The sequence below is a fragment of the Oncorhynchus clarkii genome, chromosome 33 (assembly GCF_045791955.1).
Source record: "Oncorhynchus clarkii lewisi isolate Uvic-CL-2024 chromosome 33, UVic_Ocla_1.0, whole genome shotgun sequence".
NCBI classification, from domain to species: domain Eukaryota; kingdom Metazoa; phylum Chordata; class Actinopteri; order Salmoniformes; family Salmonidae; genus Oncorhynchus; species Oncorhynchus clarkii.
Genome location: NC_092179.1, coordinates 10,989,982 through 11,007,251, shown reverse-complemented (window position 1 = coordinate 11,007,251; position 17,270 = coordinate 10,989,982). Strand labels below are relative to the sequence as shown.

At 45.4% G+C, this 17,270-nt stretch overlaps 1 protein-coding gene across 3 annotated transcripts in view; it reads left to right on the top strand.

The window, feature by feature from the left end:
* The window catches only part of LOC139392674 (dedicator of cytokinesis protein 4-like), a 148,459-nt gene that overhangs the window by 79,016 nt on the left and 52,173 nt on the right, over positions 1-17,270 (top strand). For all 3 annotated transcript variants that reach the window (XM_071140829.1, XM_071140827.1, XM_071140828.1), the window contains exons 14-22: positions 2,210-2,334; positions 3,019-3,181; positions 7,027-7,133; positions 9,025-9,178; positions 10,252-10,349; positions 10,583-10,666; positions 11,456-11,556; positions 15,210-15,291; positions 15,760-15,930. In XM_071140829.1, the coding sequence (XP_070996930.1) occupies positions 2,210-2,334; positions 3,019-3,181; positions 7,027-7,133; positions 9,025-9,178; positions 10,252-10,349; positions 10,583-10,666; positions 11,456-11,556; positions 15,210-15,291; positions 15,760-15,930 (1,085 nt within the window). The remainder of the gene's footprint in view (positions 1-2,209; positions 2,335-3,018; positions 3,182-7,026; positions 7,134-9,024; positions 9,179-10,251; positions 10,350-10,582; positions 10,667-11,455; positions 11,557-15,209; positions 15,292-15,759; positions 15,931-17,270) is intronic.

Here is a 17,270-nt window from a genome sequence, read left to right as displayed (position 1 = left end):
AGCCTCTGTGACACAGAGAAGAGCAGTCTCAGTTGAGTGACCCGGTTGGGATCAAGAAGATCGTTTTGAGAGAAATAACAAGAAAGTTGAAAAGACAGCACGCTCAAGTGTTTTGGAAATCAAATAAAAAAGGGATACAGGTCTATAGTTTTCGACGTCAGATGAGGGGAGCAACTCGGGCCATTTTGAAATCAGAGGGGACACAGCCAGTGGTCTGGGATGAGGGAAGTGAGGAATGGGAGAAGGTCTCCAGAGATGGTCTGGAGAAGGGAGGAGGGGATGGGGTCGAGCGGGCTGGTTGTCGGGCGGCCAGACCTTACTAGTCACATGATATCATCTGGAGAGAGAGGGGAGAAAGAGTTCAAGAAATACGGGTAGTTCTGAGTGATTGAGACCAGTGGACTCAATAGGCTGAGTGAATGAGTAGTGGATGTAGTCAAACTTTTTTTCAAAGTGGTTGACAAAATACTCGGCAGAGAGGGAGGGGATGGAGGATTAAGGAGGGAGGAGAAGGTAGAAAAGAGTTTCCTAGGGTTAGAGGCAGACGCTTGAAATTGAAAGTGGCTTCAGCCACTTACAGAGGAATACATAGGAAGAGAAGGTAGAGATGAGGAAGTGAAAGGATGATAGGTCCTCTGGAAGTTTAGTTTTGCGCTATTTTTGCTCAGCTGCCCTCATCCCTGTTCTGTACGCTCGCAATGAGTCACTCAGCCAAGGAGAGCGAGGGGAGGGCCGACCTGGCCGGGAGGAGAAGGGACAGTGCGAGTCATAGGATGTGGAAAGGGAGGAGAGTAGGGTTGAAGATGCAGAATCAGGAGACAGGAGGGAGAAGGATGATAGGATAGAAGAGGTGAGAGAGTGAATATTGTGACAGTGCATGAGCATCTGGGTAGGGGCTGAGCGGTTAGGGTTGGAGGAAAGGAGACAGAAAGGAAGCAAAGTAGTGACCTGGATAGGGATTGCAGTGAGATTAGTAGGCGAACAGCCTCTAGTAAAGATGAGGTCAAGAATATTGCCTGCCTTGTGAGTTGGTGGGGATTGCGAAAGCGTGAGGTGAAAAGAGGCGAGGAGGGAAAGAGAGAGTTGGAAAGCAATGAATCGAAAGAAGACATTGGGAGGTTGAAGTTGCCAAGTACGAAAAGCCGGTGAGCCATTGTCAGGAAAGGAGCTTATCAAGATGTGAAGCTCATTGAGCAATTCTCCAAGGGCACCTGGTGGGCGATGGATGACAATAATGTTAAGCTTGACTGGACAAGTGACAATGACAGCATGGAATTCAAATCAGGAGATGGACAGGTGAGAGAGGGAGAAAAGAGAACATCTCCGCTTAGGAGAAATGAGTAGCCCTGTTCCACCACCGCAATGACCAGATGCTCTCGGACTATGAGAGAAAACATAGTCCGATGAAGGAAGAGCATAGGGATTATCAGTGTTTTCTGGGGTGATCCATGTCTCCGTCAGGGCCAAAACGTCAAGGGACTGAAGGGCAGCATAGGCTGAGATGAACTCTGCGTTCTTGACCGCTGTTCCAAACATGTGCCAGAGAACACAGAATTCCACATGGGATGTTTGCACAGTATACACTACATTAGAACGGTTGCAGCCAAGGGGTGGGAAGAGTCTGTAAAGCCTATCGGGAGAGGTGAGAGAGTGGTGTGGAGCCTTCCTCGAACAACTTTGTTTCGGCGATGGTCTTAGTTTTGTGACATAACCGCCAATGACACGACCCCCGCTTACACCTCCCTGTACTAATTGCCGATTGTCTAGGAGAGATGAAACCACTCCCCCTCCAATACTGTCACTGGTTACAAAAACAAGTCACAAATTGATCTACCCCTCGATCCTGGTTGATGTGTCAACAATCACCTGAGATTTAATAGCAGTCAGCAGTTCGCACACCAAGTAGGCCACTGGGTAGACAGGCAGCACTTAAAGTCGATGGCCCTCACTAGCAAAAAGGCCGTACTAGAACACAACAGACAGACCAAAAAATATATACCTCTCACTCCTGTAAATATCAGGAGTCCTCTAGCTATAGAATGAAGCAAATTACTAATATGTTTCTACATTGAAAATAGAATCAATCAAACACTAGATGAGGGCGTCTGTTACTTCGACCACGAAAGAGAACACGGCACCGCAGGCCGAAACGTGGCTTAAGTTTACTCACACACAGGTTATTGGAACCACTCTGTTCACTCTCCTGCAGGAGAGATGAGGAATGACCTGTACATGACGTTGGAGAAAGGAGAGTTTGAGAAAGGAGGGAAGAGCGTTGCCAGGAACGTGGAGATCACGGTCTATGTGTTGGACATCGAAGGCCAGGTCATGAAGGTAAGATGACACATTCCTTAATTACGCCATTCATTACTTTGAGCAAATTTAGTTTTTCATATTACAGCCATGATTGGGCTTTCAATTCTCATAGCTGTACTGTATCAGTCAGGCTGAACGAGGCTAAGGTTGTCTAATGTCGAAGGCCTATATGGGTACGTCTGGTTGAGTGTTGATGAGGATGAGTGTTGGTCCATTGGTAGGTTACTTGTTTTCTCTGTAAAAACACTGTGGTTTCCTGATCGGACAGGATGCTGCTGCCATACACAGAAAATAGATTTGATTCTGCTGCCAGTAGAGCTCTCTTCTGCATGCAACCCTGTCACTCACTCCATACAGAGCGAGAGACAGAGAGTGCTGTGCGTCACAGGTCCAGTAAACAGTGTGTGTGTCCTGCAATCTCCCTCCTCTCACCATTTCTTGCTTTCATCTCCACCTACCTATTAACACCCCTCTCTCCCCACTCTCTCCTCTCCCCTCTGCCCTCTCTTATCTACCCCTCCTCTGTTTCCTCTCTCCTCTCCCCTCTGCCCTCTCTTATCTACCCCTCCTCTCTTTCCTCTCCCCTCTCTCCCCATCTATCCTCTCTCTCCTCCCTCCCTCCTTTCTCTCCCCTCTCTTTATCCTCCCCCTCTTTCTCTACCGCCCTACCTCTCTACCTCTCCTGTTCTCTCTCTCCTCCAGAGTTATGTAGCGGCTGGTTCAGGGGAGCCTGGTGGGGATGTGTACCACTCCTTTGTGCTCTACCACAACAACAGTCCCCGCTGGGCTGAGCAGATCAAACTACCCATCCCTGTGGACATGTTCAGGGGCTCTCATGTCCGCTTTGAGTTCAGACACTGCTCCAGTAAGACACTACTGTACTCTACCACTACTCTGGGATAGTGTATTGTTTGTATGGGGGAAGAAGGATGCTTGTGTGTGTATGTTTTTCTGGTTGTGTGTGTGTGTGTGTGTGTGTGTGTGTGTGTGTGTGTTTACTGCACACTTAGCTGTGTAAACTCCCACAGCAGCCCACCCTAATGAACCCAACTGATAATGACCTGGCCCGTCAGTCTGTCTGTTCACCCTGTTGCGTGAGTGACCATTCACTCTGGCTCTCACTCTCTGCTGGAGATCCTTACCACACACTGCACTGTTATTTTCACCTTGTGTGGGTTGTTATTACGCCCTGGTGTCATCATGCTGCTCCAATATTGTGTGCTCCAATATTGTGTACTCCAATATTACTATATACACTACCTTTCAAAAGTTTGGGTCACTTAGATATGTCCTTGTTTCCCATGAAAACATACATGAAACGAGTTACAAAATGAATAGGAAATATAGTCAAGACATTGACAAGGTTATAAATAATGATTTTTAATTGAAATAATAATTGTGTCCTTCTAACTTTGCTTTCGTCAAAGAATCCTCCATTTGCAGCAATTACAGACTTGCAGCCTTTGGCATTCTAGTTGTCAATTTGTTGAGGTAATCTGAAGAGATTTCACCCCATGCTTCCTGAAGCACCTCCCACAAGTTGGATTGGCTTGATGGGCACTTCTTATGTACCATACGGTCAAGCTGCTCCCACAACAGCTCAGTAGGGTTGAGATCCGGTGACTGTGTTGGCCAGTCCATCATAGACAGAATACCAGCTGACTGCTTCATCCCTAAATAGTTTGGAGCTGTGCTTTGGGTGATTGTCCTGTTGTAGGAGGAAATTGGCTCCAATTAAGCTCCGTCCACAGGGTATTGCATGGCATTGTAAAATGAAGTGATAGCCTTGCTTCTTCAAGATCCCTTTTACCCTGTACAAATCTCCCACTTTACCATCACCAAAGCACCCCCAGGCCATCACATTGCCTCCACCATGCTTGACAGATGGCGTCACAAGCACTCCTCCAGCATCTTTTCATTTTTTCTGCGTCTCACTAATGTTTTTCTTTGTGATCCGAACACCTCAAACTTAGATTCCTCTATCCAGTGTCTGTGTTATTTTGGCCATCTTTTCTTATTATTAGCCAGTCTGAGATATGGCTTTTTCTTTGCAACTCTGCCTAGAAGGCCAGCATCCCGGAGTCGTCTCTTCACTGTTGACGATGAGACTGGTGTTTTGCGGGTACTATTTAATGAAGCTACCAGTTGATAACGTGGGGCGTCTGTTTCTCAAACTAGACACTCTAATGTACTTGTCTTGCTTAATTGTGCACCGGGGCCTCCCACTCCTCTTTCTATTCTGGTTAGGGCCAGTTTGTGCTGTTCTGTGAAGGGAATAGTACACAACGTTGTACACGATCTTCAGTTTCTTGGACATTTCTCGCATGGAATAGTCTTCATTTCTCAGAACAAGAATAGACTGTCGATTTTCAGAAGAAAGTCTTTGTTTCTGGCCATTTTGAGCCTGTAATCAAACCCACAATTGTTGTTGCTCCAGATACTCAACTAGTTTACAGAAGGCCAGTTGTATTGCTTCTTTAATCAGGACAACAGTTTTCAGCTGTGCTAACATAAGGGTTTTCTAATGATCAATTAGCCTTTTAAAATGATAAACTTGAATTAGCTGACACAACGTGCCATTGGAACACAGGAGGGATGGTTGCTGATAATGGGCCTCTGTATGCCTATGTAGATATTCCATAAAGAATCTGCCGTTTCCAGCTACAATAGTTATTTACAATATTAACAAGGACATTTTCTAAGTGACCCCACACTTTTGAACGGTAGTGTACATGTTTTGTATTATGAGACTAATATCAAGTCAGTCATGACTCCTCTTATGTGTGATTTGGGGATAACAGACTCTCTCACACTAAATGTTGATGTGCTCTGTGGCCCTGTAGAGTTTGGAGGCCGGTTCAGTTGACATTGGGTTATTAATGCCGACTCTATCTCTCTAAAGGAACTTTAGCTTGCGATGATCCTGAAGCACAGCCAGTGATATTATGGGTGTGGAGTGTTTACTGTTTGTCAGGTGCTATTTTAACCCACTGTCGAGGCTAACCTGCCCAGAGAACAGATGACATACACAACTGAAGCACAAGTCAAGAACATTACAACACACAACAACTTTACCCACAACACCACCACCACCTACCGTGTCTCACACACATCTAACACCAATATCTTACATTTGGTGGTGGCTCCAGTGATTGCAGTTTGAGCTTCTACTTTGTTTCTATGGTAACAGCTATCTGTTGAGACTCTGGGGCCATTGTTGACAACTATTTTTCAGTGCGAGCCGCTATTTGCTAGATGACGTTTCGCCGTTGCCACGACGATGTCACTGCACCAATTTCTTGCCGCGGTATCTAATGTAGTGTTTTCAACCCCACTCCCACCGCACCCCCCCTTGTGCTTCTCTGCCTGTCTGAAAACCTTTCAAAAATATAGTGACCAAGTCGCTAAATTGGCGACAATGTGTGGGGCAGAAGCCGCAAGGTCAGAGGTCACAGTTGGGTCAGAGGTCAGGGGAGACATTTACAGAGATCTGTGGGCTTATTTAGATTCAAGAGTTGCAGCGGAGGCACCACGATGTGATTTCAATTGACATAATATGTACGTTAACTTTTCAATTGACATTAGCAACGGACGGTCAAGTTATCGTAAGCTTATGAGGTATGCAGGGAGGGTGCACCGGTACAGTACAGTGTGACTCAGCTATACGCCTTTTGCCAGCCTTTTGGGCGTTGTTGCAGAGAGAGAGTTTGGGGGCTTGGCAACAGACATTCTTGCACTGCAGCTTAAAATTGACCGTAAATATCCCAGTCACGTTAGCCAAACTGTAGCCGCTACAAAGCAACGTTGCAGTTTTGAAACCGCAGTAAAAGTGCAGTACCTTCATCCGACTGTGGTATTTTGGACACAGTAATTGCAGAAGGACTGCAGTTATACTGCACTCTTGACTGCCATCTTTTTTTTGTAAGGGTATGCAATAAATATGTCTTCATCTTAACAATATTACACACTTGAATAATGCAACAATTCACAAGCATGTGTAGACAACAATAAATAGAATGATTGTCCGTACACTCATTACATTTTAGCTTCAAGACAAAAGCAGTTATTGCTAGCTAGCTAGACGTGAGCATTTCACAGCTTTACATGACAGTAATTAGTAATTAGTCTATTCTTAATTAGTCTATTCTGGAATCTCCTTCAACATTCGTCAGTGTAAAAAGGGCCTGTGTCTCAGAATCTCCTCACATTCCTCTTCCAGGCCTGTAGTTGAGCGAGTCTCGGTAGGTCTCCCTCTCCCACGACACTGAGGAACACCTCTCATGTGATGTCCACCTCCTGCTCTGACACAAGGCTGCCCTTATGGGCATACTGCAGCCTCTACACAACTATGACTCATAGGTGTTGTTTTTCAACCTGCTACCTTAAAGGTGCCATTTTCCCTCACTTCCCCCAAGGCTCTTAAAATAGAGATTAGAGCTTTCGGGTTGAACGGATGCATAACACGGGAGTCTGGTGAGGGGAGGAGGGCTCATAATAATGGCTGGAGTGGAGTAAATGGAATGAACTCCATTCCAGCCATTGCTGTAGCGCCGTCTTCTCCAATTAAGGTGCCACCAGCCACCTGTGATGCGTAACGGCGCCGTCTAGTGCTCTATAGTATAGCTGTCTGATCGTAGGGTAGCCGAAAGTAGCGGCGACCTGTGTGTTTTCCCGGGACAGTGACGTTGGAATGTGTGCGGTGTTCCACAGCCAAAGACAAAGGAGAGAAGAAGCTGTTTGGCTACTCCTTCGTTCATCTGATGCAGGAGGACGGACGGACACTGCCGGACGGCACCCATGAGCTCATCATTCACAAGGTACCGGGGTCCTACCGTGCGCACGCACGCACACACGCAGTCATTTCTCACCCGTCCACCGTGGTAGTCGTCACTTAGGTAGGCGCTCCACGTTAGTGGCGGATGAGTCAGTCCATGACGTTTAACGCACGTCTCTTTGAGACCTTGAGGGGGGAAAACGCTGTAATAATGCAGTCCCGGTATTATTATTATTGATTTGGGGCTGCATGGCTCCACAGTGAAGGCTTAGGTGGGTCAGGTGCTTCTGCAATGAGCAGGCTAGCAGGAAGATGAGTAATATCTGTGTATGTGATGTCCACTAACCGTGTGTGTGTGTGTGTGTGTGTGTGTGTGTGTGTGTGTGAGGTGTGTGTGTGTGTGTGTGTGTGTGTGTGCGCACACGCTGGGTGGGTGGGTATTTTCTGTGAGCACTCACTCAAACATGCACAAATACACACTCACACACACACGTATATCACATGCTCACACGGCTATTTCCCGTTGAGACTTTTCCAGCTCATACTCTGTCATAAACAGGCGCTTGCCATCCCAGCTGGTTTTATTGCTACCCCAGTAAGCTCTCCACTTCACACATGCCCTGTCCAAAGCAAACAGCAGCTAAACCAACCCTCAGGCATTGCCAATTAAACATAGCTCTGCACTACGGGGCCTGTTTTGGGTGTAGCTCTGAGTAATTGCAGGTTGAGATAGACGGGGCTAGGGAGCATAAGCTGCAGAGACAGAGGTTACAGAGCACACAATAGTTCACTGTAGGCTAGCAAGGAACTGTTCTGAGAGACGGGCAGGGCTTGTTAGCACCTAAGGCAGGGTAAGAGAGCATGCACGGGTTGTGGATAGTCTGGACTATTCTGAGACGGAGAAAGACACAACGGCAGGGTTAAAGAGGTTTTGTCCTGAAAGAGAGACAATATAATCCAAGGTACTGTAGAGAGACCGACAGGTTATAGGTTGTCTAGAACCATCTTAGTTGGACAGTCCTACAGGGAGAGAACAGAGGAGTTGAGACAGTAGGAAGAACCGTTATGCAGACACTCCCTCCCTGTGGTTCTGGGCTTGGCTCTCTGCAGGTTGACCCCGCTGCTCTTTCCTCGTCCAGCTCACCACCTCATTAAGAAGACTCCCTCTGCTGACAGGTCATTTCCCCTAATGCAGGAGAAACCGAGAGATTTAAAAAAACACCTTGGCCTGGCTTCAGATGCGTGAAGTGCTATAATTCATAACAAATACAGCTGCTTTTGGAGCCGTGCGCTTTGAAGTGCGTACACGCGTCTCCCCTTTTGTGGCTCTCTGATGTGCTATTACCTGAGACAGCCAGTTCTCCGTAGGATTTTAGGGGAGTTGAGGGGAGTCGTCTTGTGTTGTTTTCATTGCCGTAGAAAATCCACTTACCGTCAGATGGAAGTCAGGTCAAAAAGCTGAAAGAAATTGACATGGCCTAGTTCCTCATCGCCAAAATGGGGAAGAGGGATTCAGCACTAGTAGGCGTCAGCGTGGGAGTAGCCTGCCTGAACTGTTAGTCAGAACACACTTAAACACGAGCTACAAAATACTTTCCAGTCTGTGCCGATACATTAGAAAGCATGGCTAAAATCATTTAAAGTTGGAGAAATGGAAAATGCACAGTGCTCACTTTATAGTGTCCCCAGCCCTTTGCCATGTTTAATTGAAAGAAATATACTGTAGTTTGAATGATGGTGATAATAATAATAATATATTAAATCCCACCATGAGCACTTTCCGGGGTGTATGGAAGCAGCATATTGTAGTGGAAGAAACTCCTTAATGTTTGAGAATGCAGTTAAGTAATGAACCAAATACCGTAGTACATTAGCCTTTTTCTCCAGTCTCCTGTAGTGGCTCTAACCCACTGCTGCATCTCTGCTCCTTTCAGTGTGAGGAGAATGCTAACCTCCAGGACTCGAGCTGCTACCTCAAGCTGCCCTTCTCCAAAGCCAATCTGCCCGGCAACAACCAGGCTGTGAAAGGCACCAAGGAATGTTTTTGGATCACCTCCTTCCTCTGTTCCACTAAACTCACACAGAATGGTAAGAGTGGAAGTCAAAAGTACTAGAGCATGCATCTGCACGGTAGACCTACACCCGAACCAGTAGACCCACACCTTTCCCACACCACTGTAGGCCTGCTCCAACATTCTATTGATCTATTATCCAGCGACAGATCACTTACTAGTGTAAAGTGTAATCGGGTCTTTTTCTGACTCGTCCGGAGTCGTTGTCTTGCCTTGAATATTACTGTAGAATTGCTGAATTCTCAAACGGTCTACCACTCCGTGTAAATATTCTGAAATGTGAGCTGCACAAAGTGAGTCGAGACATTGTGCAAGGAATATGTCTAGTTTATTGTCTGGGGAAATACAGGTACTTCCTCACATCTAGACTGACAGCATGTTGCAGACACCTTCAGAAGTGCAGGTGGAGACTGAGTCCTTTATTCTTCAACCCAGATATTTTATTCATATCGTCTGGGGATTTTAACACTGGGAGAATAGCTTTATGTCTTTTTAAAGCTCGCTACATTATGAGATGGCGTCATTATTTTGATTTTTGTGGATTGTTTGAATGTAAATGTGTTTTCTTATTATATCTTTTAAATAGAATAGAATTGCATTGTTTTTTTTTCCCCAGAAGGAGCTTCAGTAATTCAATTATAGCACTTAAACCATACGCCCTCGTATTGCTTTGACAGAAATGTTCTAGATTTCCCAAATAGTGATGCAAAGTTGTTTCTCTGTACGGATACTCAGGGTAGTGTATTCAATAACGCTTCTTCATTGCCTTGCCATGATATTGTTTGACAAGACAACGGCACGTTGCCATTTCATGCAGAAACCCAGGCTACTGTGCAGATGTAGAGTCTTTAATTTGATCACTTTTGTTGCTGAGGAAATGCAAACTTGTGATTTATTTGAATGTAGTTTTTTTTTTTAGCTGCAGGATTATTTTCCTGCTGTAGCAAACTGGCTCAAATTAAGATCCTACATCTGTATGTTTCTCTCTGTGCGGGTGTGTGTGTCTAGGAACCAAGAGTCAACAGTCTCTCACTAACTGAGGTTGTCCATGATGTAACGGTCGTTGTTTCTCTTCACGTGTCTCTGTAGGTGACATGTTAGACCTGCTGAAGTGGAGAGCCCACCCAGAGAGGATCAATGACAGCCTGTTAAAGCTGAAAGAGATCGATGGCTCTGAGATAGTCAAGGTACCGCCCCTCCCCGGGGCCTCCCATCTTCACCCTGATTGGTTCAGGATCACGTCACTCAAACGATGTCCTGTTTAGATTGGCCTTTTTGTGATTTGCTTGAAAAAGTCTGCCCATCTTCAAAACAGAAATGTGTTCTAGATGTGTTTTATAGATGTATCATATGATTGTCACCACGTGATCTCACAGATATTCACTCATGTATGTCTATCGCTCTATCTCTCCCTCACCAGTTTCTACAGGACACACTTGATACACTCTTTGGGATCTTGGACGAGAGTTCTCAGAGGTATGGGCTGAAGGTGTTTGACTGCCTGGTAAGTGGCTACTGCTTCTGGGGTCTTCTATTTCCTAGCATATTGTGTTCTCCCTCCCTGACAGCTAAATCGTTAGTTGATTCGACACACTGCTGGTTGAATGCTGGTTGGAGCCAGGATTGGGATGTCATGACTGCAGAACTAATTGTGTGTGTGCGTGCGCATGAGTTGGGAAGTAGACCAAGCCTCATTAGAGAAGAAGGCCTGTGTCCAATAGTGGCTTACTGTGGTCAGAGAGAAAAAGTGCAATGATGCATGGTGAACACAGACACACACACACACACACACACACACACACACACTGGAAGCTTGAGCCAATGGATGTGCTTAATATTGTAACGCTTCACAGCCTTCGCTGATCAATCCCAGACATGCTGCATCGCTCTAATATAGAGCTGAGGGATTGATCTGCTTGCAATTGACTTGGTCCAGTCAATCAATCACTCACTCACTCACTCACTCACTCACTCACTCACTCATTCATTCATCTCTGCTCTGCTCTTCTTCATCATGGGTGAAAGTGAGGCAATCAAACTGCCTTTGTGACTGCATGATGAATGTGGACAACTAGGCCAGTTTGTGTCACATAGGAGGTTAGGTTGAAGGTTAGGTTAGGTTGGTTAGGTTAGGTTGAATAATATCTATCTTTTTTGGAATGTAACCTTTATTTAACTAGGCAAGTCAGTTAAGAACAAATTCTTATTTACAATGACGTTCGTTGTTGGCTAAATAAAGAGTGTTGCATTTTGTAGCAAGCATGTGACTGAGTTATTTCCCTTCCTCTTTCAGGTCCACATCATTAACCTGCTACAGGACAGCAAGTTCCATCATTTCAAGCCCGTCATGGACACCTACATCGAGAGTCATTTTGCTGGAGCCTTGTCTTACAGGTGTGTTTCTCTCTTTCTCCTCCTAGGGTGTATTATGGTTGTTTTACGGTTGTCCTATGGTAAGACCTACGTTATACTACCTGGTGATAATGGTGGGCGGCAAAAGGTGCTTCAGTGGTGTGAACGAGTCACCTGCGGCGCCACCTGTTTGAAAACCATAATTAGGATCATGTGTCCTCAATGTCTCATGTTGATTTGGGCCTGCAAGCACACACTTCCTGCCACATACGCTCACTGTTCCTCAGACGCTGTGCTGTCGCCTCCAACTCACATTGTGATACACTCACACTGTTCTGCCCACACTGCCTGCTAAGCGCTCACACTGCTCATTTCTCACTAACACCCCTCTCCTGTCAGGCTCACAGCTAAAGCGCTCACCTCTCCCTCACCTAAAATAAACTCAATAAACTCACCCTCATATATTGAGAGAGTGTGTTGCCTGCCTCTAGACTCATCGTCTACGGTGGTTTAGTTGAGTTGTTCAGTGACTTCAGTAGGATAAATACTGTATGTACACTATACACTACCGTTCAAAAGTTTTGGGTCACTTAGAAATGTCCTTGTTTCCCATGAAAACATACATGAAATGAGTTACAAAATGAATAGGAAATATGGTCAAGACATTGACAAGGTTATAAACAACGATTTTTAATTGAAATAATAATTGTGTCCTTCAAGCGTTGCTTTTGTCAAAGAATCTGCTTCCTGAAGCACCTCCCACAAGTTGGATTGGCTTGATGGGCACTTCTTAGGGTCAAGCTGCTCCCACAACAGCTCAATAGGGTTGAGATACGGTGACTGTGCTGGCCAGTCCATCATAGACAGAATACCAGCTGACTGCTTCTTCCCTAAATAATTATTGCATAGTTTGGAGCTGTGCTTTGGGTCATTGTCCTGTTGTAGGAGGAAACTGGCTCCCATGAAGTGCTGTCCAGAGGGTATGGCATGGCATTGCAAAATTGAGTGATTGCCTTCAAGATCCCTTTTACTCTGTACAAATCTCCCACTTAACCACCACCAAAGCACCCTCAGACCATCACATTGCCTCCACCATGCTTGACAGATGGCATCAAGCACTCCTCCAGAATATTTTCATTCTTCTCAAACTTAGATTTGTCTTTCCATAACACCTTTTTCCAATCTTCCTCTGTCCAGTGTCTTTGTTCTTTTATCCATCTTAATGTTTTCTTTTTATTGGCCAGTCTGAGATATGGCTTTTTCTTTGCAACTCTGCCTAGAAGGCCAGCATCCCAGTGTCGCTCTTCACTGTTGATGTTGAGACTCGTTTTTTGCGGGTACTATTTAATAAAGCTGAGGACTTGTGAGGTGTCTGTTTCTCAAACTAGACACTCTAATGTACTTGTCCTCTTGCTCAGTTGTGCACCGGGGCCTCCCACTCCTCTTTCTATTCTGGTTAGGGCCAGTTTGCGCTGTTCTGTGACGGGAGTAGTACACAGCGCTGTGCGAGATATTCAGTTTCTTGGCAATTTCGCGCATGGAATAGCCTTAATTTCTCAGAACAAGAATAGACTGACGAGTTTCAGAAGAAAGGTCTTTGTTTCTGGCCATTTTGAGCCTATAATCGAACCCACAAATACTGATGCCCCAGATACTCAACTATTCTAAAGAAGGTCAGTTTTATTGCTTCTTTAATCAGTACAACAGTTTTCAGCTGTGCTAACATAATTGCAAAAGGGTTTCCTAATGATCAGTATTTTACAGTGATAAACTTGGATTAGCTAACACAACGTGCCAATGGAACACAGGAGTGCTGATAATGGGCCTCTGTACGCCTATGTAGATATTCCATAAAAAAATATGCCGTTTTATAGCTACAATAGTCATTTACAAAATGAACCATGTCTACACTATATTGCTGATCAATTTGATGTTATTTTAATTGACAAAAATTGTGAACGGTAGTGTATATGCAAAGGTATGTGGACACCCCTTCAAATTAGTGTATATGGCTGTTTCAGCCACACCCGTTGCTGACGGGTGTATAAAATCGAGCACACAGCCATGCAATCTCCATAGACAAACATTGGCAGTAGAATGGCCTTACTGAAGAACTCAGTGACTTTCAATGTGGCACCGTCATAGGATGCCACCTTTCCAACAAGTCAGTTCGTCAAATTTCTGCCCTGCTATAGCTGACCCGGTGAAATGTAAGTGCTGTTATTGTGAAGTGGAAACGTTTAGGAGCAAAAATGGCTCAGCTGTGAAGTGGTAGGCCACACAAGCTCACAGAATGTGAGTGTTGAAGCCCATAGCGTGTAAAAAATCGTCTGTCCTCAGTTGCAACTTTTCGTTGGGAGCTTCATGAAATGGGTTTCCATGGACAAGCAGCCACACAAGCCTAAGATCACCATCCACAATGCCAAGCGTCGGCTGGAATGGTGTAAAGCTCACTGCCATTGGATTCTGGAGCAGTGGAAACGCGTTATCTGAAGTAATGAATCACACTTCACTATCTCGCAGTCTGACAGACGAATCTAGGTTTGGCGGATGCCAGGAGAACGCTAACTGTCCGACTGCATTGTGCCAACTGTAAAGTTTGGTGGAGCAGGAATAATGGTCTGGGGCTGTTTACATGGTTTGGGCTAGGCCCCTTAGTTCTAGTGAAGGGAAATCTTAATGCTACAACACACAATAACATTCTAGACAATTCTGCGCTTCCAACTTTGTGGCAACAGTGAAGGCCCTTTCCTGTTTCAGCATGACAATGCCTCCGTGCACAAAACGAGGTCCATGTAGAAATTGTTTGTCAATATCGTTGTAGAAGAACTTGACTGGCCTACACAGAGCCTTGACCTCAACCCCATCGAACACCTTTGGGATGAATTGGAATGCAGACTGCGAGCCAGGCCTAATCGCCCAACATCAGTGCCCAACCTCACTGATGCTGTTGTGGCTGAATGGAAAGCCTTCCCAGAAGAGTGGAGGCTGTTTGCGTGGCAAAAGGGGGGACCAACTCCATATTAATGCTCATGATTTTGGAATGAGTGTGTGTCCACATACTTTTGACCGTGTAGTGTTCCAATTCAGTACTAGAAATAACATTGTGCACTTTATTAGCTGGTTATGTCCAACAAAATGGTGGCTGTCTCTTCAGTACGCTATGTGCCCAAGGGAAAACCAATCAACATGCGATCACGTTCCAATCACAGAAAAGCAGGCGAAACATCTCCCACACAGATGTTCATTCTGTGCAAATTACTGTGCTCTCTCCACCATTTTCCCTTGTACTCCTACTGTCTCTTATGATGTTGTTCAATTATCTGTAAGTGTGTGCTCTCAAACCTGGCCGCTAGTGTTAATACACTACACAGTGTGAATCTGCAATATTGTTATCGCACCATTGCACTGCCACACACGGATGTTTTCTAAACCAACCCTTGTGTTCTGTTTCTTTTGTTGCATGAACAGAACACAATCGAAGGTTGTTCAGCCCTAGACGTTGTTTATGAACACCATCGCCATACATTTTTACATGCACTGTCAAGCGTTTACTCACGCTACACCAAGGCGTCCTTTGTGTGTTGCGCCTCTGCGATATGTCGGTGGATGCTTGGGGTTGTTGGTGGAAATGCATTGTGATTGCAGGGAAAGGTCGAGGTCAGTAGTTGATGCTAGACGTGTGTCTTTCGCAGGGACCTGATCAAAGTACTGAAGTGGTACGTGGATCGCATCATAGACGCTGAGCACCAGGATCACATTCAGCAGGTCCTCAATGTGAGTGTGTGCTCCTGAACGCACGCACACACATACACACACACACGCACACACACGCACACACACGCACACACACACACACACACACACACACACACACACACACACACACACACACACACACACACAGAGACAGACAAACAACCAGAAAAAACGTACACACACAAGCATCCTTCTTCCCCCACACATAGGATATCTCCGTATCATTCATTAGTCTCTTTTCGCCACCTCTCTCTCATATTGTTGCTGCATGCAGTTTCAAAAAGTAGAAATGCTACACCTTGGGTGTTCGACATTTCCATTACGAGTTACTTTTAATGGCCTAGTAGCACACTTAATTGCAGGGACCCACATCAACGACACTAATATGTTTTCCTATTATGTTTTAAGACCAGTGTTGTCTAGCATTATGGTGGATGAGTGATGTTATCAGTGAGTAACTGTGTGTTACTTTATGCCCCCCCCCAGGCCACTGAGTACATCTTTAAGTACATCATCCAGTCCCGGCGTCTCTTCGCCCTCGCCACCGGGGGTCAGAGCGAGGAGGAGTTCCGTTGCTGCGTCCACGAGCTGTTCATGTCCATCCGCTTCTTCCTGTCCCAGGAGAACAAGATCACCAGCCCCGTCACGCAGACACAGGTGTGTCGGTGTGTGTGTTTTTCTGACTGTGCGTGTGTGTGTGTGTGTGCACGCACGTGACATTGACACAGTGGCTTGACGCAGTGCAGACATGAAACATGCCCCACATGATTGAAAGAGAGCACAGAGGTTATCAACATTGCATCCTGGTCTGTCTTGCTTTATATGCCATGGGCATTAACAGCAGGAGGCAGGCTTCTCTGTGCGTGCGTGTGCGTGCGTGTTATGTTTCAAGCAATAAGCAATCCCACTTAATTCAGTTTGATTTGTAAGAAAATGTTTTTAATTGAATTTCACGCAGATTATAAACCCTGGAGATACTTTGTAATTCATATTTCATACTTTGTCTTGGGGGGCTGAACAGCACAAAACCAGGCTGAACTGCTCTCCAGGAAGACTAAAACAAAGCTGCTAAACACACCCACAAATAATCTGAATTACACACAGTGTAGCGTGTGTGTCTGTGTGTCTCTGTCTTCAGCTGATGTCTTTGTTTGTACAGACACACACAGTAGTATGAGGGTGTGTGTGTGCTTATGTGCTTATTATACACCAGAGACCCGCTTGTCCTCCTTCCCCCAAATCCTCGAGATCCTAATCTACAGTAATACATTATGTGTGTGTGTGTGTGTCCCTGCTCTCTCTAGTAATCGTCTCTCTCCAGTGGCTCTCTGTTGGCCTCTAGCCTGTCTCTCCCTTGGGCCCTCCACAGATAATGTGCGGTCTAATTCAAGGTTCCACACTAAGATATAAGCCACTGGGCTGTGTGTGTGTGTGTGTGTGTGTGTTTACTGCACACTTAGCTGTGTAAACTCCCACAGCAGCCCACCCTAATGAACCCAACTGATAATGACCTGGCCCGTCACTCTGTCTGTTCACCCTGTTGCGTGAGTGACCATTCACTCTGGCTCTCACTCTCTCCCGGAGATCCTTACCACACACTGCACTGTTATTTTCACCTTGTGTGGGTTGTTATTACGCCCTGGTGTCATCATGCTGCTCCACCTGTCCTCCCTTCCAGTACCGCCATGAAATCATTTTAACTAGACACAGAACAGTAACAGTAACCATGCACAGTAACAGTGTGCACCTCTTAGCACAATCGAGTTAAACAAATGGCTGATTGCTGATCTATTGTAATCTTGATCTACAACCGAACAGAACAATGGCTATAGGAGAATGCAGGTCAAGCCACTCCTAATCCATGTTAATATTTTTAATGACTTGTATACGCCCACACCATTCCAACATAGAATAGCTGCTTTTTTAAACATACTTAACTACCATTTTCTAGAAGGAAAACTATTTTACTCATATTGTAATTAATTGTAGGTCATATT